The 25,103-nt window shown below is 36.3% G+C and overlaps 3 protein-coding genes across 4 annotated transcripts; 2 read left to right on the top strand and 1 right to left on the bottom strand.

Moving 5' to 3' along the window:
- The first annotated feature begins 1,343 nt into the window (after window positions 1–1,343).
- LOC137389499 (uncharacterized) lies at window positions 1,344–9,941 on the top strand. 2 transcript variants are annotated; one of them, XM_068075513.1, is made up of 9 exons: window positions 1,344–1,444; window positions 1,609–1,732; window positions 1,901–2,141; window positions 3,326–3,499; window positions 6,101–6,242; window positions 7,174–7,324; window positions 8,903–9,008; window positions 9,242–9,304; window positions 9,842–9,941. In XM_068075513.1, exons 1-8 carry the CDS (start codon window positions 1,373–1,375, stop codon window positions 9,246–9,248), a joined length of 1,017 nt encoding a protein of 338 aa, XP_067931614.1. In that variant the 5' UTR covers window positions 1,344–1,372; the 3' UTR covers window positions 9,249–9,304; window positions 9,842–9,941. The 2 variants fall into 2 exon arrangements, with proteins under 2 accessions (XP_067931614.1, XP_067931616.1); XM_068075515.1 differs by lacking the exon at window positions 9,842–9,941 and adding an exon at window positions 9,536–9,607.
- Window positions 9,540–10,282, top strand: LOC137390795 (tubulin polymerization-promoting protein family member 3-like). The gene is made up of 3 exons (XM_068077112.1): window positions 9,540–9,727; window positions 9,842–9,986; window positions 10,085–10,282. The coding sequence occupies exons 1-3, from the start codon at window positions 9,540–9,542 to the stop codon at window positions 10,280–10,282; spliced, it is 531 nt and encodes a 176-aa protein (XP_067933213.1).
- Window positions 10,283–10,341: 59 nt separating this feature from the next.
- Window positions 10,342–24,957, bottom strand: LOC137389498 (transmembrane protein 245-like). Its single transcript, XM_068075512.1, has 17 exons — window positions 24,194–24,957; window positions 23,730–23,973; window positions 22,756–22,936; window positions 21,310–21,397; window positions 20,980–21,146; window positions 18,969–19,215; window positions 18,584–18,688; window positions 16,295–16,377; window positions 15,724–15,928; window positions 15,435–15,584; window positions 12,742–12,864; window positions 12,460–12,593; window positions 11,852–11,952; window positions 11,433–11,607; window positions 11,086–11,252; window positions 10,847–10,892; window positions 10,342–10,682 (listed from the first exon to the last, which is right to left on the bottom strand). The coding sequence occupies exons 1-17, from the start codon at window positions 24,746–24,748 to the stop codon at window positions 10,655–10,657; spliced, it is 2,799 nt and encodes a 932-aa protein (XP_067931613.1). The 5' UTR covers window positions 24,749–24,957; the 3' UTR covers window positions 10,342–10,654.
- Window positions 24,958–25,103: the final 146 nt, after the last annotated feature.

Below are 25,103 nucleotides of genomic sequence, written 5' to 3'. Positions count from 1 at the left end.
GTAAAAATAACTTGCTCAGTAACTATTTGGTTTCTTCGCTGTTGGTGTTTACAAATTTTTCATGTTTCTGCCCACTGTAAACATTGGTGCTCACAGAAAGATCTCCAATCACAGTTGGAGTTACAAACCTGTGAAAGTTTTATTTTGTGAGATCAACATTGTAGGTGTCGACTCACTTCTAGGTATATTGTGTTCTGTAAAATCTATCTTTCAGATGAATTGGTGCATCGGCACTAATCGGCAATGACGCAAGGATATACCTTCATGTAAGAGCGGTAATATTAATAAGAACGGCTTCGCTTGGAGGTTACGCGTGCTTGTTTTAGACTTGCGATTTGAACGTCGCTAGTTGAAATTTTTTGCAAAGTTAATTTTCAACTGAACATGGGCATGAAAACAAAAATACCAATAAAAAGACAGACACTGAGATTTATATACTGTACTTTTCGGACTGTTAACCGCACCCTTATATAAGCCGCATCTGCTTTGTTTTAAAAAAAACGATAATAAAACAATACATAGGCCGCACCTTTGTATAGGCTGCAGAACTCAGGATGGTGATTTTTAACACGGCGGCAACTTTGCTAGTTAAAACGGAACAGTGCCGTCAGGCACTGTCCGCCGACGCTTTTTAGCCCAGTGCCTAACGGAAAAGTACCATTAGGCATTGTTTCATTTTTTCCGTCACCGCTAGAGGCCCACTATTCGGAGATTCCGGTTGATGCGCCCTAATGGTGAAAGAAAAAACCACAGAATAGCTGCACCCTTATATAAGCTGCATGGCTCAAAACATCAGAAAAAAGTAGCGGCTAATAGTCCGAAAATTACGGTATCTATAGATATAAGGATGGATAATGTTGTTCATTTATTGAGTCCTTTGTATTTCGTTCTATATATGGATCATATCAACTGTAGCATTCATTTTGCGTACAGCCCTACACTGTCTTGAATTTTTAGTGGTTTTAATACTTTGTAACATTTTTTATTATATAGGCAGTCGCAATGTCTAAAAATGAATGTGAGATTCTTAAAACCCTAAGCGCTCGCCTCTATTCACCCCAGTGCCACCTACAGCTTGTTGAAGAGTTGTCTTCGGTTAAGGTAAAATTTTGTTTAATGTAACCTTTCATTAGAAAGTTTTGCATGCGTTATTTAGCCTACACTATTGTGAAGACCTTTAAAGTGCTCAAAAAATTGCTGTTGTTTTTTATGAACCATTTTATTGAACAAATTGAATATTCTACCTCAGTGTTAATCTGTCACAGGTCAAACATTCTACACGGATTTATTGTTAATTTTTTAATGTCTTTTTTAATTTTTAATGTTTTCTTCTCTGCAGAAACAAATAAAAGTAACAGAATTTAAGTGTGTAATGAACTTTGAGTGGTCAGTTGAGTGTGTCCGGGAGGTGACCCTAACTGAGGAGAGTCTTTCTACCAATGCTGTAAGTATGAAACGCATGCTAGCCGAGCAATAAGAAATATAAATTATTTAAGTTTGTGACGCTGCGTGTTTTTATCTTTATCTGCTACATTTGAATCACTAAAACTGTGCTCTTGTTGGTTGTGCTTGGTGCAACCTTCTGTTATGTGGTTCTTTATTTATTAGGTATATGAAAGTAACAATTTGGACAGCTTTCAGTCTCAGAGCAAATCTAAAGGATTTTTCCTGTTGGATCTTAATGGTGTTATAATTTCAAGAACTGTGATGCCTTCAAGCAACAACATACCTGGTAAGCAGCTCATTGTGTTTTTGTTAAAACACTCGTGTGCGTTTGTTAAATTGTTCCCTGCAAACCATTAATGTGACTGCACGTATTTTATTCATTTATAAAAGCTATTCTGTCTTGTGTTTGAAACATATCTTTATATTCCCAGTTTACGACTTGTCATCTTTGTAGAAATATTTCAGCCTGAAGTAAAGGGACTTCACTACCCATATACATTGACAGAAACAATTGTAAGAACTGCAGGAGGCCTAACTGTCCGGTTATATGGGGACAGTTTGAGTCTTCTTCCGCTTGTACCAGGGGTGCACTACCAATTCTTCAATGTGGAGGTAACTGTGAGTCCACCATTCGTTGCATGGATTGGATATCTTACCCGTGCATCAGTGCTTGCACTAAAAGCGTGCAGTGTGGGGTGAGCAATTCTAAAGCTGTTTCTTTATAATTAGGACATAGTCACTATAGAATTTGCAAAGCATCATTTGTTTCATTGTATCATCTTCGTCATAACATTCAAATTTATTGGAGTTTTGGCTCAATAGTTAAAGTGACTGGAGTTACAGCACCGGTTGATGGCTTCAACACCTGATCTCAGATGGTCATCCTTTACCAGCATAAATTGTGAATGATGACGTGTCAGGTGTTGAAGTTGCTTGCTCGCGCATAACTTCAACTATAAATGAGTTACACAGTGGAAATATCACTTAGTCAGGTACTATGTCTAGAAACTACCTCAATGAGCATATTTATTTCAAATGTTCATCAAGATGCAATAGCTGTTCTCAGGTCACAATCAGTGGATGCACTTGTGTGTGTACTACACCGAGCTTTAATGTGTTTAAGCATCATTAAAAGGCAGTGCTTGTGACCAACAGTGATCACATAAAATCATATTTGTCCTTATGCTGCTACTCTTATGACCAAGAGTGATCACATAAAATCATATAGTTCTCCTGTGATAATGAAATCATTTGTCATTGGTATAGTTGTAGTTCATGTCGTGATTGCTTACAGACCTTTGATAAGTACATGAATTCTCATATGCTTTATGAATGCAATAGGTTAAAGTCACACCTGTGTTTATACATGGTATCAGAGGTGTCATGCGCTTCTTATATTTATATGATAATAACACCTGATCCGATGCGTCTGCCAGATGGTCATGAAGACTAGCAGAAAAGTGGCGTTAAAGTGTTGCTGTCTGCAAGGGAATGGGTAGCTTTGGGTTGATGCGTTTTTCACAATGCATTTGAGTATTCTAGGATAGAGGTAGCTTAAGGATATACAATACTTTTATTGTATATCTATAGAATAGAAATTGTTTATGTTACTTATATCGCATATCTTTAGAATAGAGGTAGTCTAAGGAACTAATTTTTTGTATCCAAAACTATGAAATATCCAAATGTTTTAGTGTTGTAAACAGGTTCCTTACATTAGGAAAGAAGATGAAGTCAAAAGATGTTCAGCTAATATCTCAGCTCTATCCATTCTTAATAAGTATCACAGGGATAATGTATATCTAACTTCAGGCTTGTATACTGTTTGTATGTTGAGTAACATTTGCTTTGCCAGTCTCTGAAATCTTTTGTATTGTAGCCTCCTTGGGCTGGTCAACTTTGAGAGACGGCTAATGTGGGATGTGATGGAGAAGGATCTTCCAGGGTCCCCTTTCATAGTGAAGGCCAGGATTCTGAAGCTAATAAAACTGGATGTGTTTGTCGAGCAGAGCAAGAAGACTGATGGAGATGACTCCGTTTCCGCAAAGCTTGTGTTAGTTTCTAGAATCTAGCGTAGTAGTATAGTACACTAGCAGTGTGTACATGTCCTTGTACGTGCAGCAAACCAGTATAGTACACTAACATTCAGCCTGGCATTGCTCGATATTTCTTTCATTTTCAATGAGATAGCCTGCAGCACCTGTAGCAAATTTCAATGCAAGTTGCTAACAAGTTGATAACAATCCATAAATTCATCAGTAAGGGCAATTGTCCTTAAATTTAAGGTTGACTTGCAACAAAATTCTCATTAAAGTTATTTGGTATCAAAAGGTTCACCATGTCTTACTCTCCTGTGGTGTAGGTTCAAAATATGTGGAAATGTCATTACAAGCTCTTAAAAGTTCAAAAACGAACCGTTAATCGCAGCCGTCACGAAAACACCGTAGGTTAGAATTCCTCACAAAACGGTTCAAAGGTGGCATAGTTGAACACTACACCACATTCGAGCCGTAGCGTAAACAGAAGCCGATGTGCTTCTGTTTACATGTTCATGCAATCTCATTCGTCGAAATGTTTTCACAAATAAACTTCTTGCATGCAATAAAATCATGCCTATTATCCTTACGCGTCTATTTCATTATCATTGTAATTTTGCCACATTGAGCACTGACATCTTAAAACCTAGCTTAAAAATTAGTTTACTTTTTTTAACCTTAGCTCGAGGGGTGCATATCATCCTATGATAACCGTTAGGAGCCTGTTGGTCATCTGTGATGGTCAAAAAATGCTGCAGAAATTTTTAAAGTGAGTAAATTATAGTTAATTAAAGTAAGTTTAAATCTTTAAACTTTCACTGTAATTTTAAACTGTCGTTTTATTTTAGTTTTTAAATTATTTGACCTGCATAAAGCATTTTCCTCCAGATACGAGGTTTGAAAGTTACAGTTGTTTGACAAAGTTTGAAAACCTTTACAGTTGTTTTTATTTTCTCTCTTAATTTATTTCGACTACACAAAACACTCTTCTTATGATATGTAGTTTGAGAGTTAGAATGGTAAATGTTGTTATATATTAAATACAAATAAATTTTCTGTTCAAAGACTTTTTTATTACCCGGGCAATGCCGGGTAGCACAGCTAGTTAAGGTATATAAAATAAAGCCCTATTTCATACACCTTATTGTAAATAAGGTATATAAAATACACTTTATTTACAACAAGGTGCATAAAATAAGTAATGTGCGTATATAAACTATATATGCACAATACGAAAATCCTTAGGAGATTACCAAGAACCGACTGAAAGAGCATGACTGAGGTGAGAATCAAAGGAAAGTCAATGCTGAATATTCTTGAGCCAATCGTAATAGAGAAATGATGGAATGTGCTTACTGGTTATTCTCTAGAGAGGAAGAAGGATGGTTGGTCAAAATTCATTCTATAGTTGAAAAGTGGTTTCAAGCTATTTTTGGGAGAGATTCTATTTTTATCTCTGACATCAACCACCTCATTGCTAAGAGACATTCATATCAATACACTGTTTGCTCCGAACGCATGTCTTAGCGATGACACTGACAGTGTATTGCAATACGTGTCCAAACGAAGGCCATCAAAGTTTCTTGCTGTAGTTCTTTGTACAACTGCTCTACAGTGGCTTTGAAAATAACTAGGGTCTATTTGCTAAGTAGGTTGACTTTAATTATTACTAGAGATATTTTGCATTTGCGTAGACATTTCTACAAGTTGTTTGTTATCTTGTGAGCATTTAACATGCGTATGACGTAAGCTGGACAGTAAGTTTAAAAAATTAATCACAAAGAATGAGGCTATATATGCCAGGGTAGGGAAATGCGATTATAGTTAACTCCTTTTCTTTACAAATGAAATGTTCATAAAAACTCCAGCTAATATTAAATCTATCCTTACATTATTAGGCACTGGTAATCCCAACTGTAAAAGACAGTGATCAGCATATTTGTCTAGATTGTCAAAATTCTAAAGTACTGTCACCCATGGAACTAGTACTGTCACCCATGGAACTCGTACTGTCACCCATGGAACTAGTACTGTCACCTACCAATGATATACAACCCCCACAAGGGGGTTTTATATCGTTGCACTCACGGAACTAGTACTGTCACTCACGGAACTAGTACTGTCACTCACGGAACTAGTACTGTCACTCACGGAACTAGTACTGTTACTCACCAAACTAGTACTGTCACCCATGGTACTAGTACTGTCACCCATGGAACTAGTACTGTCACTCATCGAACTAGTACTATCACTCACGGAACTAGTACTGTCACTCACGGAACTAGTACTGTCACTCACGGAACTAGTACTGTCATGCATGAGACTAGTACTGTCACTCATCAAACTAGTATGTTGTGGCCACGACTCTTCGTTAAGAGTGGCAACTCATAAATTGTCTTTTTTTAAACAAATTCTTACCTAATTATGGATATACACAAGGCAGGTTTCCTGAATATTTTTAGACACCTGTGCTTATGCTCATTTGTTGTGAATTTATAAGTATTTTTAGCTAGAATTTAGTTGTTTTAGAGACTTTGTGGTCATTTATGTTTATAAATAGGATGTGCTTGCAAGCTCCTTCAAGGCCCTGAACCATGTACAGTATCTATTGTTTGCAGGATGTCTATGGATGACTCTAGCTGTGGTTTTCTTGGCATCTGTTATGACAAGGTTGTTGCGTATGCGCTCGGTATCAACAGGGAAGCATGGCTTGAGGTCATTGACACAGTGAAACGCAAAGGACCTATTTCTATAGGTTTGGTATGCTTTAACCCTTTTCATTTGAATGCTTATTGTCTTTGAATGCTTTGCCTTTGAGGCTGCTCTGCTTCGGCCTCTGAGAGTCTAAGACAAACTCAGTCGCATTGTTTCAATATGAAATATTTCATAATATAATGGTAAATTAGATTTCAACTTCATGGTAAGGTAAACTATACTATTAGCTTACGTATCCGTTAGTCTTTGTGGTTCCCTTCCCGATGAGCTAGTATTATTACATTCCGGTCTTTGGTAAAAAATGCTATTCAATGGTCATTGGTAGAACTACTTCAGTTGCTGGTGGGTGTAAAAATATGACTCAGTAGCTACATTTGCATTTTTATGATCAGGGATATACCGGTTATCTTCAGCGCAGAAGCTTAATTCTTAGTTAAGCCTGGCAAGTGATTGGAGAGAGAGTGGAGGGATGATAATGGGCAGGAATGAGGAGGGATTGGTGAAAGGGTTAATGTTAAAAGGGTAATATTTACTTTAATAAGAGCCGTGTCTGTCCGAGGCCATTCTAAGAGCGTTAGAAAAAAGTTGCACCACACAAGAATTGAACCCAGACATTCAGATTTTCAGCTAAGCGTGCTACCATCTGCGCTGCCCAACCACCTGGCTGTATCATAGAATAACTGTGCACATAATTACTACACGTGACAAACTTTCAGAGTACTAGTAGGTGTACCCTGACTAGTAAAAGAAGATGCTCTATGTTCAGTGAGTAAGAAAGCAGTTCAACACAAGAATAAGTGGAAGTGGGAGGGGAGTCCTATGATGTCAGGGTGATCATAGGACAAGGTATGAAAAAACTGGAGAATAGTGTGGGTTAGGTAGCTCAGTGGTGAAAGGTCTATCACTTTCACACCATACATAGAATGTCTACAACAGTGTCTGCATGGAGAGGGAATTATTACCACGATGGTTTCAGGGAACAGAGGAATATGATGAGGGTGTTGCTGCACTCTTAAGACAGTGTTTCGTCCACAGAAGTATGCAGAATGATAGAGAGATGCTCGTTACGCCGCTTGCTGCTCGGAGTCAGCCATCAGCTGAGACAGGGCTTGGCTCTTCTAGTCATGGTAAGCATGGCTTAATAATAATTAAGATCTTTCTATATTGTAAAATTTGTATTTCTGGGAGTTTGGTCATGATAGATGGATGGAAAGACATGCAGGTAAGGCGGACAATGAAACACATAATGAGAAATGGAGAGTCGGTGCAGTGAGCATGTTTTATTTATTCCTATTCCTGTATTCCTTATATTATTAGTAAATACATCTATTTTGGTAAAATTTTATGGCATTATACAGCTATACATAATATTTCTACTCTCTAAATTAAAAGTTCTAATTAAATTTTTTTATTTAGTTCACTGGTAATTTATGTGATTCACTGAACTTACACTCTATGCGCCTGTAAGGCAAATGAAGGCCTGAGAGAACTTCCATAAAAAACTTGACTGGCAGGATTATTTGCGGGGTGGTGGAGTTAGCCCCTCGAACATGCTGGCAACATGACCAATGTATGCAGACATGAGAGTAATTTAAGGCTCGGTGATCTCCCGCTTCCTGTAGAGAGGATCGAACCGCTTCTTGGCAATACAGAGTGCTAACCATTCATAATGAACAATAAATGTTTCTAAAGAAAGACTCAATTCCGTAATAAACTCCTACCTACTATTATTTATTTATAATATTTGAATTTATAACAAAAATTGTGCAGAATTATATGAACGAACTTCAGTGGCTCACTAGGTATGCATGTATGGATAACCCTCTATTTTTATATCATTTTACCAACATTGTCTTTGGTGTCTCTGGGCTCTGCTGTCTTGTTTATTGCGGGACCTTTTTGAACAAGAGATAAATTAGCTCTTATTTTCACCTTCATGATTATAAAATCAAAATTATGAAAACAGCATTGGAAGGATTCAGCACAAGACCCGCTGTTTTTACTCCAATAAGCTTTGATCCTAAGGATGTTTTTATCCTAGGTATTGTATGTATATCAGCTCCAGCTAAGCGTTGCACTGCTATCATTATTTGTATAGTTCATTCTCTATAATTGGTACATGAGTCGGTCTTGATGAGTTTATAACTCACTGTGCAATGTTGTCTTTTTCGCAGTGTATTTTGCAAATAATAGCCACCTGTATTTGTTATGAATGCAGAGGAAGTTTCAAGTTTATTTCTATGTAATATATACACTGGTTCAATAAAGCAAACAGTTGGGTAAGGGAAGTAAATCCAAATTAAGTTTAAAAACTGTCATTTATGTCATAATTTCTTCCATTACGTTAGATGTCAGTTTGTAAACAATAGAACTTTGCACACCTTTTCTGAAGCCATTTTCCTACTCTGACACTCAGTTCTGTTATTTCAACGACAACTGTCGAATTTCAGTTTTCAAAATAACTAGTTTTAATTATCACATAACGTAATATGTGCATAACACAAAGAGTTTTAAATAAATTTTTATAATGTTGATTGTATCTAATTTGTGACAACCTTCTAACAAAATAACTACAGTCGCATACCAGCCTCATATCTAATGAATGCATATTTTAGAATAATTATTCAGAAACAATAAAAAATAGTGCCAACTGAGTTTACTTAAGCTAAGAGCACTGTATTTGGATTTGATGGTATTGTTTGCAGGTAAGACTGTACCATTCAGGTCATGTGTAGACCGACAGAAGAACCTTTGGGCGACCTTCAAGACTAGGGTACACAAATCCCTGACTGTTAAGGTTCTGAATATAAGGTGGGTAGTGCTGATTTTATGAGCACTAAGGCTATGGAGCCATGGCATGTCATCATGGGAATAGTATGCCTAGTTGCTGGGTATTATTTTTAGTTGCTATTAGTGAAGAGGACTGAGTAGACCTGAGGCAACTAAGCTGATGCAGATCCTTGCATTTACCATTTCGCTTGTCATCACCCTGGTATGTTAACATCTGCTAAAATAGCATTAATCCATGGTCTTTTCTTTAACAGAATTTGATGACATCACCGCAATAACCAATAGTTGAAGGAGACAAGGCTTTAGTTTAAGTCCAGGTAAGCAGATGGCTTGTTTTTGCACAGATTTTAATAGCTGATGATACGTTTCATGAACAACCTAAAACAGCAGGGTTTCACCTGACCTCTTGACCTTCAGTTGCTGTATGCATACTTGCCAAACTCGATGACTATTGATTGACCTAACAAAAAATTGTTGATTCAAACACCACTTTCATCTTCATAATCAATATGCTATTGATGTAATATCTTGAATATTTATTTCTATAGCAAGATGGGGGATTATCTCAAGACACAATTTATAACGTTTTGCAATTTTGGAGCGGGTGTTAAAGGAAACAAGAGTACACTAACAGATAAAAATCTAACAAAGATGTTTAAAGATTGTAAATTATATGGAAAGTTCTTAACGACTACAGACACGGATATAGCCTTTAGCAAGGTTAAAGAGAAGGGGAAGAAGTAAGATCCCTCTTGCAGTATTTGTAATATGTAGAAATCAATTTGAGAAATACACTGTGCCATTTTGTTTGCATTTGTTTGGCATGTAAAGTAAATAAAATATTGTGGCTTTAGGGAAATAACTTTCACAGAATTTGAGAAGTTGCTTGAGGATATTGCCCCCAAATATGCTAAGAGCAACAGGCTAAGTTTGGATGCTGGATCCAAGGCTCTGATTGATGCTATTAGTGAAGGTGGGCCATCATTGGCTGGCACTACGGTAAGCATCAAAAAAGCATGGCCTTGCCAATTTTCGTATCAATGTCAACACCTTCCTTTTGCTCATAGCGAAATTATAGTGTTGTTTGTCATAAACAGGGAGTAAGCAAAACTGGGGCTGTGGACAGAATGACTGATCATACTCAGTATACAGGTTCACATAGAGAACGATTTGATGAGACAGGCCGAGGAAAGGGACTTCAAGGGAGGCAAGCGAGTGATGCGAGTGATGCGAGTGACGGATATGTTGGCAATTACAGAGGATCTGGAACATATGATAAGGTGCACAACAAGTAGAGATTAGCTCATGGTTCTGTAAGAATACCGCCTTATAAAAGATGGTGGAGACATGGTTTTTCTCATATATATATTCATAAAAATAGTAACATATCACATTTTTCATAAATATAACAAACAATGATGGAACGAGCTATCAGCAGTTTAATTTTAACATGGGATCTTTTAGGAGCTAATGGAACTGTGTAGGTGAATATCAAAAATAAAGGCAAAATAGTGTAAATAAAACCAAATATCTATTACTTTAGCACAGGGATGTATCAACACAAAGTTGGGCAGCCGTTTCTCCCCAATAGATCCATGCAGGAGAATGTCGAGAGATGAATAGAAAATCGTCTTGTTAATAGAGTGGTGGAAGTCCGCATCCAGTTATTATTCACAATTATTTGTGCTCATTGTTCTAAAACACACAGACACAGCGCATACAGAGTCTGTTAAACCATTGATAATGTAACATAAAATAATCGACAAATAATAATCGATCATTAATAATCAAATAGCATCAATAATGTAACATTAAATGACAGAAATTGTGAAACAACCAAATTTACTCGCCATACAAACCTGCGGAGTTGTGGACGATTTCTATCTTTGATAGTAGATTGACAGACTACAATAATAAACAGTGGTCGATATATATATATAATATATTGATATATAACCTTTTTATAATGTCATATGACTTAAGTCAACAGGTAGTTTACGCAGGTGGGTTCGCTGCAACCTAGCGGTAAAATAATATGATTAATAGTGCTGGATATAGCAGAAACTAGCAACAATTCAATGTTCGCTATTGCAGTTACCTGAGGTAGGTGTGGCGGGAGGCTGGTCAGAATTAACGATTGAGCTGTGAAGATTCATAGCTACAATAATGCAACAAAGCAGCACGGGTCCAATAATCGCTCCTTCCAATCCAAAGCAATATATCCCTCCAGCTATGGCGAGGCCAGTAAAATATGGATGTCCCCCTCTATAACAATATGTATAGGTATCACATATCCTGCACATGTACGCCAACATGCACAAAATATAAAATGTTTCATCAGCCGCGGCAATATTTTTCATATTGCTATATTATTTCTGAAAATTGCAATCGGCTATAAAAATGACCACAAAATGAAAACATACCTGCAAAACAGTGATATCTTACCCCTTAATGTCACTGTACAAGGCTGTATCCACCACTAGAATAGGAAGTATATGGAAGACGGCGAGTAGCAGTGCTAAGAATACCTCCTGGTGGACAAGGGACAACTCTAGAATAGCTGGTAGAGCTGCCCAGTATGTACCAACAAATGGTATAGCTCCCAGGATCGCAGCTAATACTAAACAGAGTTTATTGCTAATAAAGAATACGAAATAATATATTTACACACTCTGACCAACTTATGTAAGCTGATAGCCAAGCACTCTAAATTAGACACTTGGGAAGGTTATACCTTTTAGGTTCTGCCAAAACTAAAGATCAAACTTGGTCATTAAAATGGTTGTTTACAACATTAGTACCATGGCTAGTCTAAAACAAAAACATCGAATTAGGCTATCAAGGAGTAAGGATTGAAATATTACCTGCTGGTAAAAAAACGATATTAATACCAAATACAGTGTGTGTGAGCCACGTGTATACTCCATAGAAAGCAGCCATCTTCAAACTGGCAGCAAAGACACCCCTACAAAAATAACAGCTGCGACTAAAAGTGATTCTACTACAACCACTGAAGATTATGAATCAGTAATTACCAAATTTGGAGTTTTGTGCTAGCAAGTTGATGAGCTGAAGTTAGCAGCCTCACAATATAATTATGAATGGGTGAAGCTTGAAGCAGTAGTGGATCATATGCAAACCATACGCCGTTCACTTTTTGTAACAAAACTAGACGTCTGGGGATCCAAGAGTTTTGGTGAAAATATCTATTTTAGTGATCATTACTAGGCCCAAATGCGTAACAAACAACTGGGAATGTGACATAATACTAATAAGGATGAGAAATCAGTTAATTAAATGTCAAATACAAAATATAGAATGCATTAAAAGAGAAGAAGCAGGTCAGTTTTTTTGGCTTTAGTAAATTCAACTGGCACATAAATTCTATAAAAAAAGACTAGAACAGTTTTATTTTACATTACAAGGTTTAGCATCTCTTTGTTGATAGCTGGCTTCAACTCACGACACTTACCCGATACCATCCTCAACTGCCTGAGCAAACATATTTCCACTGCCGGTGAATGTTAGACGCGATATCCACTCTACAGGCTTGTAACCACTTGAGCTGCTTGCCAGCAAGTAGAACAGAGTGGTAAAGAAGACAATCTGCAACAGCACACAATGTAGTAACTGCTCTGTTGTAGTAACTATAACAGATATAACAGTAACAATACAGTTTACTATGATTTAATGTCAATAGTTTCAGATATTCTATCCTCAAGTTTTCCAAACCCTCATTAAGTTTCTTACTAACCAGAGAAAGAAAAGAATTCAATATGGCTGTGCCGCCGCCGAGAATTATCTGAAGCAAGCTGAACAAGAGATTAAAAGCCAAGTTCACATTCCCTTTGAGCAAGATCCAGACGGACTCCATAACCTGTAATACAAAATGGAAATATTTGAAACGGTATAGCATTAAGCTGTAAATGTATGTTTCACTGAATTATCAATGGAATCATACAAAACATGATCTTTACTGTAATTTACATATTATGGATCACAACACTTGTCATTCGTCTGTCCAGCTATTATAATAGCATTAAATTCTAGCGATGAAAAATCCATATCGTAGAAGATTTGATCTCGGAACCTCCTGATCACAAAGCACATGCTAACCCATCAAGCTACACGAGATGCAATGGTATCATTGGGTGATATGTGTCATTATCTGGGTTAAAATATGCATAGCGACTGCCTTACGCGTAACGTCACTTAAGCTTGCTCTCATGGCTCTTATTACTATGTTTAGCAATATGGATACTGTACTAGCTTACTCAAATTAGCCAACGGCAACCGCCTTTATATCTGTTTATAAGCTGTTTTTGATACCCGTGCAACGCCGAGCATTTGGCTAGAATATTTATATATGTGTGAATGTATATGAATATATGTGTGTATATATGGGTGTATGTATCTATATATATATATATCAAAGTCTGTTTTTGGTATGTCCAGCTACAGCTATTAAAATCTTGATATTAAAATTCCGCTTTTTGATGGATTTGCAAACTCACGAATGCATCGACGAGTTTCTAATCCGCACGCTCTACCACTGAGTTAAACGGCATATTGATCAGAGGTTTTTTCATATACGGCATACCCCATGCACATGCTAACTAATTAAGCAGCTCGCCGACGCATTACGATGCCCCTGTTCAAAAATTTTTTGGACCCAAGTTTATGCAACACGATGCTTCTTTGTCTTATCATTAAATATGAACAAAAGCGTTGTTCGTTTTATTTCTTTTAGTCCAAATTAAAACATTTTTGTTTGTATGAATACTTTTTAATCTGTTATTTAACATTTATTTTAATAGCGATATAATATATTAACAAGCGCAATTTCCTTTCCTCAACAGACGAGTATTGCATTCGTTACACACGCGTTTCACTAAAGTTCCTATCAGTGCTCGCTTTGTGTATTAGCTTACACATATTTCCTTATAAACCTAAGCAATTAGTAATTCAAAATTAATTTTACATTTTACAACATTTGTAAGATTACTGTAAGATTATCTGTAAGATTTAGCGTGTAAAATTAAAAGTATCAGTTATTCCTCACTCTCTTATATTTACATACATCTGCATACTTTGAGAGAAATATATATAGATAGACTTGCAGTCTCTTATTATATTTATAAACTACTTATAGCTTTTGAAGTTTATCATATAAGTTTTTAAAGTTTGTTGCATTATCTTTTTTATTTCAACTTGCATTTTTTAAACATAATTTGAGTATCGTGTTTGAAGTTTAAACATTATTCATTTTCGTATCACTGTTATTATTACTTAGTTTCCAATTTTTATTATTAATATTAATTTTTCATTCAACCATTTTTGGCAGACATTGTTCTAATAAAATTTCAACTACAAAATAATACCATATTTTGTCGTATTTTTTTTATTAATTTGTTAAATACATGTATTCTCAGATGTTGCACATTGTCTAATGCCTTCAAAGAATAGAACCTGCAATTTTGACAAAGTTTTTTGACAAAGTTTGAAAACCTTTACAATTGTTTTTATTTTCTCTTTTAATTTATTTCAACTACACAAAACACTTCTCTCATGATATGTAGTTTGAAAGTTCGAATGGCAAATGTTGTTATAAATGTTAAATACAAATCAATTTGATTTCCAAAGACTTTTTTATTACCTGGGTAACGCCGGGTAGCACAGCTAGTATGTACGTACGTACATATATATATATATATATATATATATATATATAGATGAAACTGCCGATTTTACTCAGAAGCTACCGGTTTACTACGGTGTGTGTATATATATATGGGTGTGTGTATATATTAATGTCTGTACATATACACGCATTAATATAAGGAGTATTCAACTGTAACTGTTGGCCAACTTGCTACAAAAACATAGCCCATGGCAACTACATTACCTGCCGCTGTTTATAAGCTGTTTTTAATACTCGAGCGACGCAGGGCATCCTGGTAGCCTTTACTATAACAACAGTCGTGTCTGTCCAAAATCTAGATTTAAGGTGAAAAGACAGCATTTTAACCAAATTGAAACACATGACTCTTTATTTGGTAGACCGACACTCTACCACCTGCGCCTAGATACTACCTGCCATATTACGGAATAGTTGTGCATGTAGTTATTATACTTGACGATCTCTCATGGCACACTAGAGTGCTAACGTACTAGTAATAGTAATAAATTTCTGAATAGAATAAAAAGTGGGCCAAAATTACCAATGCATTCAACACCATTACAGATGAGCCATGCATATTTCACATATCATAAAATCTCTATTTGAACGCCACCTTTATTTGAATGCCACCTCTAATAGAACATCACTGTAGGCGAAGTTTAAAAATACAGCGCCATGGTGTTCAAATAGAGGTTATATGGTATTTATACGCAGTGACTGCTTGGGAGTTAAAGTTTGACTGTAATCGAATAGTTGGGAATACTTACAGATTGAAATATGCCAATGTTTTCTCTCAGAAAACCAAATATTCCACTGACATCTAATGAAATACTTTCCCACATAAGCTCAACACCTCCATTTTTTATGTGAGAGAACAATGCTCCATCATAGTCTGGTTTTGCAAAAGCGGTTGTATTCTGTAAAGAAGGTACTCGTGTTATGTACATACAACATTTCCACATAAACAAACCTTGTGCAACAACAAGAAGTAATGCAAAAATGAACATGCAATTAAGATAGCATGAAAACGATTTCTGAAGCATATCGAGTGCCCACCTTAGTCACCCAGCTTTCGTATAATGAATCCCAAACGCTTATGGCTTCATTTTCCAGGAGCAGACGAGAAGGCTTGTGAGTGATTTTTTCTGCAATCAAATTTAGTATCCATTCTCTCCCAAGTGTGTGCAAGTTCTTTATCATAGGATCAAGACTGGAATGAATTCCTCCGGTTTCATTTGTGCCACCACTATCTTTTAGCACCCTGAATATACATTCATCATTAACATCTGCATGCATTTATCACCAACCAGAAGTACTTAGAGTATTGCATCCATTCACCTCATAGTTCTTATCAACTAGTTGCTGTTGATATGACATGTGATTACTGAGCTAGTGAATCATTCACCAAACTTACAGAGTATGTTTAGTATGTGTTCATCTTTACTCCTATGTCAACTTTTCTAATGTTGTTTTTATAATTTTTATTTTATAATCATGAAGGTGAAAATAAAAGCTAATTTATCTTTTGTTCAAGGTCCCGCAATAAACAAGACAGCAGAGCCCAAAGACACTAAAGTCAATATTGGTAACATGATATAAAGATAGAGAGTTATCCATACAAGCATACCCAGTGAGCCACTGAAGTTCGTTCGTACGATTCTGCACTAGGTTACTAGTGACAGTCACAAGATGAATGCCTTCTTTCTGCACCTACAAATTGATAAATATCATTGCAAGGTACGAAATATAGCTAAGCTACACGGCACACATAGCCTCCTGTGGTAACACATCCCAACAAGTGCTAGAGACAATGAAATTCTGTGGGGTTGGGCTTATCATCTCGCAAGGTAGCAAGCAGTGATGAACCTGGTGTAGTACATTGAGATAGTACTACCACATTATAATGAATATCAAAGTACCTTCTACAGTATAATGCAATGCAGTACAACCATGGTAGTGCTAACTTAATGCAAAGCAGTGAGACACTACCATTTACATACATCGAAATGCAATGAGATAGTGCTGTCTATGTTACAGTACTAACATGTAGTGCTATTTGCAGGAACAACGGCTATCCATAAATTATACTATGATATTGCTGGAATATATTTCATGCAATCTACAAACAGTTCAATAATCTTCTACTTCACATAAATTACTTTTTCTAGAATGAAGAAAAGTGTCAGCGTGAATGAGCTATGAGAATTCAGAAATTATCTTGCTTATAGGTAGTTGTCTGTGTGCTAAAAGAGAAAAAAACAGTGTATATCAGGATTAGGAGAAAAACTCAATTCGTAGCAAAAGGCAGCGATTACTATGCTAGCGGTTGGCAACTTCATGCTGCTGATCTAAAATTATTTTTAATTGTCTATTAAAATGTTTTTGAGAAACAATCAAAGCATATGAAAACAATGCACTGTGGGTAAAATCTGAATAATGTTTCTTTCTAAATACCATCAAACCTCCACATATGAAGTTAAATCGTTACAGGATTTGTGTTGTACGCTAAAATTGCTGCATATTGGAACAAATATTTTCATAAATATTCTCATAAATAAACAATATTTATTCATTTGACAAGCCAACAATCTTATAATAGATTCTTCAGGTAATTACACAAAGGGGTAAAACAGATGCCTTACACATACAACTACATAAAAACCAAATGTAACAATCACAATAAATGTAAAAATTAATAAACTAATAATTAGTGGTTTGTTATAATTAACTTACTGTAAACTTGAAAACAGAAGTGCAGGCTTGGTGAAGCATATGGTAGCGATTGTGATAGAAATATGCAATGTAACTTACTCTAGCTAAAACTGTAAATCTAGACTAACCTAGTTTACGTGTGAGCAATTCTTATCTTATTTACACTCTAGTCTTGATTTACACACTAGTCTTGATTTACACTCTAGTCTTGATTTACACTCTAGTCTTGATTTACACTCTAGTCTTGATTTACACTCTAGTCTTGATTTACACCAGCCCCTTCACTTACAAAACTGGAATGTTTCGAGAAACTTTGAATGTTAAACATAATTTTTAGGGTAAAGTTATGCGTTTGTTCAAATTTAAAATATGTTAAAAAACTTTTATGTTGAGGTGATCATAAGTAGAGATTTCACTGTACAACAACCCTATATACAAACCTGTATATTTCACTGTACAGCTACCCTATATACAGACCTGTATATTTCACTGTACAACTACCCTATATACAAACCTGTATATTTCACTGTACAGCTACCCTATATACAAACCTGTATATTTCACTGTACAACTACTCTATAAACAAACCTGTATATTTCACTGTACAGCTAACCTATATGTAAACCTGTATATTTCACTGTACAGCTACCCTATACACAAACCTGCATATTTCACTGTACAACTACCCTATATACAAACCTGTATATTTCACTGTACAGCTACCCTATACACAAACCTGTATATTTCACTGTACAACTACTCTATATACAAACCTGTATATTTCACTGTACAGCTACCCTATATACAAACCTGTATATTTCACTGTACAACCACCCTATATACAAACCTGTATATTTCACTGTACAACCACCCTATATACAAACCTGTATATTTCACTGTACAACCACCCTATATACAAACCTGTATATTTCACTGTACAACCACCCTATATACAAACCTGTATATTTCACTGTACAACCACCCTATATACAAACCTGTATATTTCACTGTACAGCTACCCTATATACAAACCTGTATATTTCACTGTACAACTACCCTCTATACAAACATCCTTTCGCAATGTGAACACAGGATTTTGTGTGTGATATTGATAAGCTATACTGGTAGGTATAATTTAGTAATCACAATTGTAAAATACGCCGAAAAGAGTGATGGGTACATGAATCTGATGTCATTAACTTACTTGAAATGAAACCGCCACCGAGATAGAGACGAATCCGACGAGGAGAACAAATATGAGGAGGACGGTGATGATTGTATCTGCAGAGCCGAGTAAAACATTGATCACCTGAATAAGATGGCAGCATCATCACCTTTCATGTTGTGAGATTAGGAAAATTTAAAGTAAATTACTATCAGGATATATCTGTTGGTTTCTGCTTCAGTAAGAATGTTGGAATTGTCAGATCTTGATTTGAATTTCACCAGAATGTAACAACAGGTAAGATTATCAAGCTTAACATCTCGCTGTTGCAACAAAACCTCTAGCCAACTATTGTATGAAAAAGTCAGAAATACATAATTGTAACACCGACGAATGATGGAGACTTTGATGACTTCAACAGTACCTTTTTGTCACCTTTAAGCATGAACTGAGTCAAGCCTCTGATGGGAGCCGGTACAATAACATCTATTCTCTGCAGCCACCAAGTACGCATTGCTTCCATCTCTTCACTCCTGAACAACCAATCTCTATAAACAGCAGTGGCCAGCCAAACACGTTCTACAGCCATCTTCACCAATCGAAACGCGAATGAAATGAGTGGAATAAGAAGAAGCCACATGTTCTTCCAGAGTAGCACTACAACTATCGACCTACAACATAGTCAAGAGTAGACCGAATGATTGTCAGACGCGACCTCAATCTAGCATTAGACGCCAAGGACACTAGTTTCCAAAACTTGCAGACTGAGCAGTAAAACCAAAAGAAGAATTAATAACTACATAGTATCTGTGGAACATGTTCTGATCTTTTAATTACGATTTGATTTTTTCCATTAATGAAAAAAATCAAATCATAATTAAAAGATCAAAACATGTTCCACAGATACTATGTAGTTGTTAATTCTATTGCGAGAGAACACACCATAAAAATCATTGATGTGCACAATAGCTTAGCTAACCGAGATGAGGAGCCAAGTTGGCAGGCAGTGAGCAGGATGTGGCTCACATGAATGAAAAGTCACTGTGATTTAAAAATAAAAAATACAACCCAATGATGCACAGACTAGTCCAGCCTCAGCAGCTGGTGTTGACGGTCCTAAATAGAATACACTTGTGCTTTTGATTCCCCAGATGTCAGCAAGCTGCAGATTCAATGCTTCTGAGGCTTCGTATGAAGATTATTTGAGACTGAGAGGCACATCAGCACCAGCTAATTACAAATTGTTGGACGCACCTTAATGTTCAGGTGTTTCTGTCATCAAATAGCTAAGGCTACACCATTGTGAGCTGCTAGTTTGGCAGAAGCATGACTGATGAGTTTACTTATTGGTCAGCCAATCATTAATGAGTTTACTTATTGGTCAGCCAATCATTAATGAGTTTAGTTATTGGTCAGCCTATCATTAATGGGTTTAGTTATTGGTCAGCCTATTATTAATGAGTTTAGTTATTGGTCAGCCTATCACTGATGAGCTTAGTTACTCTAATGAATATTTGTCAGAAGTGTTTGAGAATCATGGAAAAGTTAATACACATCTGGCTAACTACACTAACCTTTTCAAAGAAATCGTTTAAAAAGTTAATAGTCATCGGAAAGAATGGAGAGCTACACATCTAATAACGATACTATCAGTTATCTATGACTAGAGAACCAATTGGAAGAAAGTCTAGCACCAATTGGAAGAAAGTCAGAGAAAACAGGCTCAAACAGCCAAGCTTCTTACCATAGTTCCTGCTAATGTAGGATCTGTCAGTGGCCAGAACAGACTTAGTGCAAAGAAGCGTAGCTGATGGGTGAACAGCTGGCTACCTCATTAACCTTTACCTTATGAACACTAACTACCATTTCCTTCACACTTACAGCCATAATGATAGCACAGGCATTTTCCCATATACCGACTTCAAAGAAAACGGTTAACAAATGGCTCTATATGTTCACACCAGAGCATAGCTAAAGAATAATTTTGCACCCAATACGCTACACACACTATTCTATCTTAGTTACATAGACAACAATGCCGCATAAACATGAGCAATCACGGAATTCATGATGCATTGTAGCATGCAAACATCTTTTAATGCAGTAATTCTTATTGGGCCAATAGAAGCCTCGATTAGCTATCAATATTGTTCAGCGACCTATCTTGCTCTACCACATATTCACACACAGTCTAGTTAGATGCTGGAACACTCACAACGAGGAATGTTTTAGAGTCTAACCAGTTCAACATATAGTCATAGTAAGCCTAGTTATGCTTTCATACCGTCACAGGCCGTTGGCTAATCCTAAATATAGTGCTTCAGCGTATAGGCACATATATAGCCATATATGTTCACTCCACATAAATAGTGTACCTACATAACCGTTGAGATATATAACCACTGCAAATGTAGAACTATTATGAAAGTGCTTACCAAAACAGAAAAATAAAAAACTTATCGCTACGGCGACGATTCTTCTGTCTTTCTACGCTGACATGGCTGTCTATCCTGCTGGAATGGAGCGACTGTCTGGCTTCTCTAAATCTTGGTGGAGATACAAGCTCTGCCTTCGTTTCCTTCATTTCAGGAATCACTTCTACCTACGCGTATAAGTTCCGTTTTCACATAGCTAACAACTGGACTTCACAAGAACTTGTGAGAAACCACATGCTATGATTCAACATAGGGTAGCATTTTATCCATAATAAAGATTTGTGCACACTACAATGATGTCAGGTTATTTTTGGACTACACATCACCTACCCCCATTGGATCTAATAACTCGGAATCTGCGCTGGTTGAAGAGGCAACACTGCGCTGTTCATCAACCGTAACATCAGCCATCTCACTGCTACAAGACATTCAATCTATTACGATTGCAAGTTGCTGAACACCTGAGGTTACGGAAAAAATAAATAAATGCATACCTTATTATCACACGGTGTGTACAATTAACTTCAGATCTTTAACAACTGTATTTAATGATTTTCATTAGTCAACAGGCTACAGTAACTCATCATTTCCTAGAAGGACTCAGGAACGGCAGCACCCGTGAACGGCAGCACCCGTAAAAAGTAAAAATCTGTTAAATAAAAGCTAATAAACTCATTTTTAATAAAATCACCTTTTTATTAATCATGAGTATTTTCCTCTTTTTCTATCGTTAGGCTCGCTAGACAATTTTGAGGGTTAAAGATATTTAAAGACGAAGTCACACAAAGCTTCCACAAAAGTGATCTGATTGCCAGGATGTTTTAAGATTAAAATCAATAAACCTTGAGGGATGGGGGGTTTGACAGGTATGATGAAGGCTGGCTGTCACAAACAATTTTAACTTGTACACTTCAAAAAAACATGAAAAACGGAAAAAGAAATAGAAAATGAAAATTAGCAAACCATGACGACTGCCATCACAATGGTGCTAGCGGAGGGATCTCACAATGCGAGTGTTTAAGAGATTTTTGTATTTTGGTTCTTTTATTTTTTTTAAATTTTCAGTTTTCAATTAATATTTTTTACCACCTGAAGTACTGAAGCCACAAAGTAGCGATGGATTACTGTGAATAAGTTTTAAACTATTCAATTTAGAATCCCTTTTTTAGTTCATCTAAGAAAGTTTGGTAGGTGAGAACAAAACACTAGAGAAACTCTACAAAACCAAACCAATGGCTTACTACAAGCATGTGCAAACTATATATATATATATATATATATATATATATATATAAATGAGAGGGTCTGTCTAGTTATAGCAATAAAGTGTTAGAAACAAAAATCCACTTCGCAGAAAATTCATTCTTGGAACCACTATTTCTGGAGGAGTTGGAGCTTACCCATTAGACTATACATTCAACTAAGCGTAGTGATCCATGATAGTGGAGATATTCCTTACACCAGTTAAAACATGCATAACGATGTTGTGTTAAATGTAATGATTACCAACTGGTCTCACTAGGTGAATGTTCGGTGTTGCACGGGTAATAAAAACAGCGAATAAACAGTTGCAGGTAATGTAGTGTAAAGGTAATGTAGTAGGTAAGGTAATGTTTATAAGCTGTTTTTTATTACCGTGCAACACAGGCATTCACCTAGTAATACTATAAAAATCAGAACCTATATACAAGTTGAGGGTAGAACAGACTGCCAGAAGCTTAAAAACTATTGTTCTGACTTGGTATGAACAAAGAGATATAAGAACTACTCATTTACCCAGGGAGTACAGTGGTATCACAAGATCTCTCCTCCTGGCCCGGCCCATTGCTAGTGTCAAGTGTTGAACAATCGTCAATCCCTTGCGAATACTGCAGCGATGATTTAAATATGCTGCTGATCTTTTTGAATCCTTCCTTGAAGCTTATTTCTCTCAGAGTCTGGTCAGGTGTGGATGGCCCTTGAAAACAGAATATCATGCAAACAATTCTATCACCATGTATATAAAAACAAAAAACAAAACTATTACAAGTAGTTTTTTAAACGTGGTATTCATCTGCAAAAAATAACATTAATTTACAAGTAACCTAAAAAAAACTCGTATATGTATTTTGTTTTGATGCTTCCATTAACACTAATTAACATTAATTGACTAACTAATTGATTAACTAATAACACTAACTCCCATAAATTCACATAAGCAAGATATGGAATTTTAGGCTATACGCACTATAAGAGAACTTATGATAAGACAACCAATTTACATAATATTCAAATATAGCTTGTACTAGGTGCATGCCTGATAGTTCTAATTGTAAACACCAATTTTATTCAATGTATTATTAACAATAGCAAATAAATGTATATAAATGCACAACAACTGAATTATACGCTGCTGGGCACTTTTATAGACAAATTTATACAAGAAATGCGTTTATATTCATTCATGAAGTAGACTTCATAACACTTTACACAAAATAGAGCCTGGTTTATGAAACCTTTCTTCAAGCAGACATGATTTTCTCACAAACAAAAAGGAAAGATAGAAAACTCCCTAATACGGATGCAAGTGAAATACTGGTTTCAGTAACTTCAGATAACTTATTACCTGAATTAGTCATCTACATTGATTTAAACTGGGACTCGCTAGCTCTACAACTGATTAATTCCTTTTATCTAATCAAATACATCTATGATTGGCAATAATGATGGAGCTTGCTGATGAAAAGACATTTATAAATAGGCAAACTGACCATCTTTGCTGTACAGACTTGTTTCCTCTTGCTCTTGCTGGCCGCGCCAGTCGGTATAGTACCCAATTGCCATCAGCGCCACAACACCAAGCGCTAGAGGCAACCTTAGTGCGCCTGCATTAGCTATTAGACAGAACATAGTGAGCAGCCATATCGGAATCGACAGATAGCTAAAAACTTCTTTGTTCTCTGGAGACCATAGCCTTGCGACAGCTATTAGATAGCATATGACGAGTCCACAGACCTTGAAATACAAGTTACACATTTAGTCAATAATGTCAGCATTAACTTAGCAAATGCTGAGAAACAGGATTATGTTTCCTTATGATACCTATATCACGTTGTTGCAATATTTTCTGTTAAATAACAATATGAGTGTTTCAAACACAAAAAAAATGTATTGCTTATTTGATTTTGACTATTTGGTATACATTTTGGTTTGTAACTAACTACTGACCACTTACCCATTTGAAGCTGAAATAGCTAATGAGATTAGACACCATCTCGTATAAATAGAAAACAAATTCGGTGAACTTTTGAAAGTCCATAGGAGACTTGTAATATGTCACATACAATGTCAGAAACACACCAGTGACAACCCCGATCACTCTCCATCTTTTATAAACAGAATTTACAAGAGTCTCAGATGAGATATCCAACAAATCAATAGGAACTTTGAAAATACCAAGCGTAAACGGAGTTCCTGATTTCTTAAGACCTATGAGCCAGTTCTTTATGTTCTTTGTAATCCGGCGCTTGAAGGGGAACAGAAAAGCCCCACATAATGTTGCCCACATCAGAGGCCGATAGAAAGATTCCAGAACCCAATACAGGGCAATGATCCCTAATCCAGCAAAGAAGACAAATACGTTTGCCCCGGTACTGTAAATAGCTTGTTGCATCATTATATCATGTTGATGTTCTAAATCTTTTTTCTTCCCATGTTTAGGAGCAGTAGGAGTCAAATAGTTGGTAGACGAAGGCATGATGAGCTCAGGCCGCCGCTTGGGAGTATCCATTGAAACGGCAACTGAAGGAAACAACAAGCTACTAGAACATGAAGAAGAGTAAATCACCCTAAACAGTGTAGGTTATACTAGTCCTAATCTGTGTAATAATGTGTAAATAATTTGCATAGTCAGTGTCACAGCCTTGGATTCAAACGGAATCTTCTTCGTGCCTATCCTGTCCGGGATTAGCTGTGACAGTCCCAAGTTCTGCGCACCCCGAGTTCTCGTAAGCCCAGTTTCTGTATCTTATGAGCGGATGACAATATGAAAAAATAAATGGGCTCGCTGCACCTCTGGTACGCTTAACCAATCAGACACATTAATTTGGATTTTTCAGCTAATGAAACTAAGTTTAGGCAATTCA

The sequence above is a fragment of the Watersipora subatra genome, chromosome 3, assembly GCF_963576615.1.
Source record: "Watersipora subatra chromosome 3, tzWatSuba1.1, whole genome shotgun sequence".
Taxonomy (NCBI): domain Eukaryota; kingdom Metazoa; phylum Bryozoa; class Gymnolaemata; order Cheilostomatida; family Watersiporidae; genus Watersipora; species Watersipora subatra.
The sequence above is the reverse complement of the archived record's forward strand: the minus strand, read 5'-3'. Positions and strand labels throughout refer to the sequence as shown.

Excerpts from the sequence above, each read along its gene's own strand:
- LOC137389499 (XM_068075513.1), top strand. The coding sequence starts at position 1,373 with ATGAACTTTGAGTGGTCAGTTGAGTGTGTCCGGGAGGTGACCCTAACT. Across the intron at positions 1,445-1,608 it reads AGAGTCTTTCTACCAATGCT|GTATATGAAAGTAACAATTT; the intron begins GTAAGTATGAAA and ends TTTATTTATTAG. Across the intron at positions 2,142-3,325 it reads CTAAAAGCGTGCAGTGTGGG|CCTCCTTGGGCTGGTCAACT; the intron begins GTGAGCAATTCT and ends TTTGTATTGTAG.
- LOC137389498 (XM_068075512.1), bottom strand. The coding sequence starts at position 24,748 with ATGGATACTCCCAAGCGGCGGCCTGAGCTCATCATGCCTTCGTCTACC. Across the intron at positions 19,216-20,979 it reads TTTTTTATTTTTCTGTTTTG|GTCGATAGTTGTAGTGCTAC; the intron begins GTAAGCACTTTC and ends ACTATGTTGTAG. Across the intron at positions 16,378-18,583 it reads CGGTGGCGGTTTCATTTCAA|GTGCAGAAAGAAGGCATTCA; the intron begins GTAAGTTAATGA and ends ATCAATTTGTAG.
- LOC137390795 (XM_068077112.1), top strand. The coding sequence starts at position 9,540 with ATGGGGGATTATCTCAAGACACAATTTATAACGTTTTGCAATTTTGGA. Across the intron at positions 9,728-9,841 it reads GTTAAAGAGAAGGGGAAGAA|GGAAATAACTTTCACAGAAT; the intron begins GTAAGATCCCTC and ends TTGTGGCTTTAG. Across the intron at positions 9,987-10,084 it reads CATCATTGGCTGGCACTACG|GGAGTAAGCAAAACTGGGGC; the intron begins GTAAGCATCAAA and ends TGTCATAAACAG.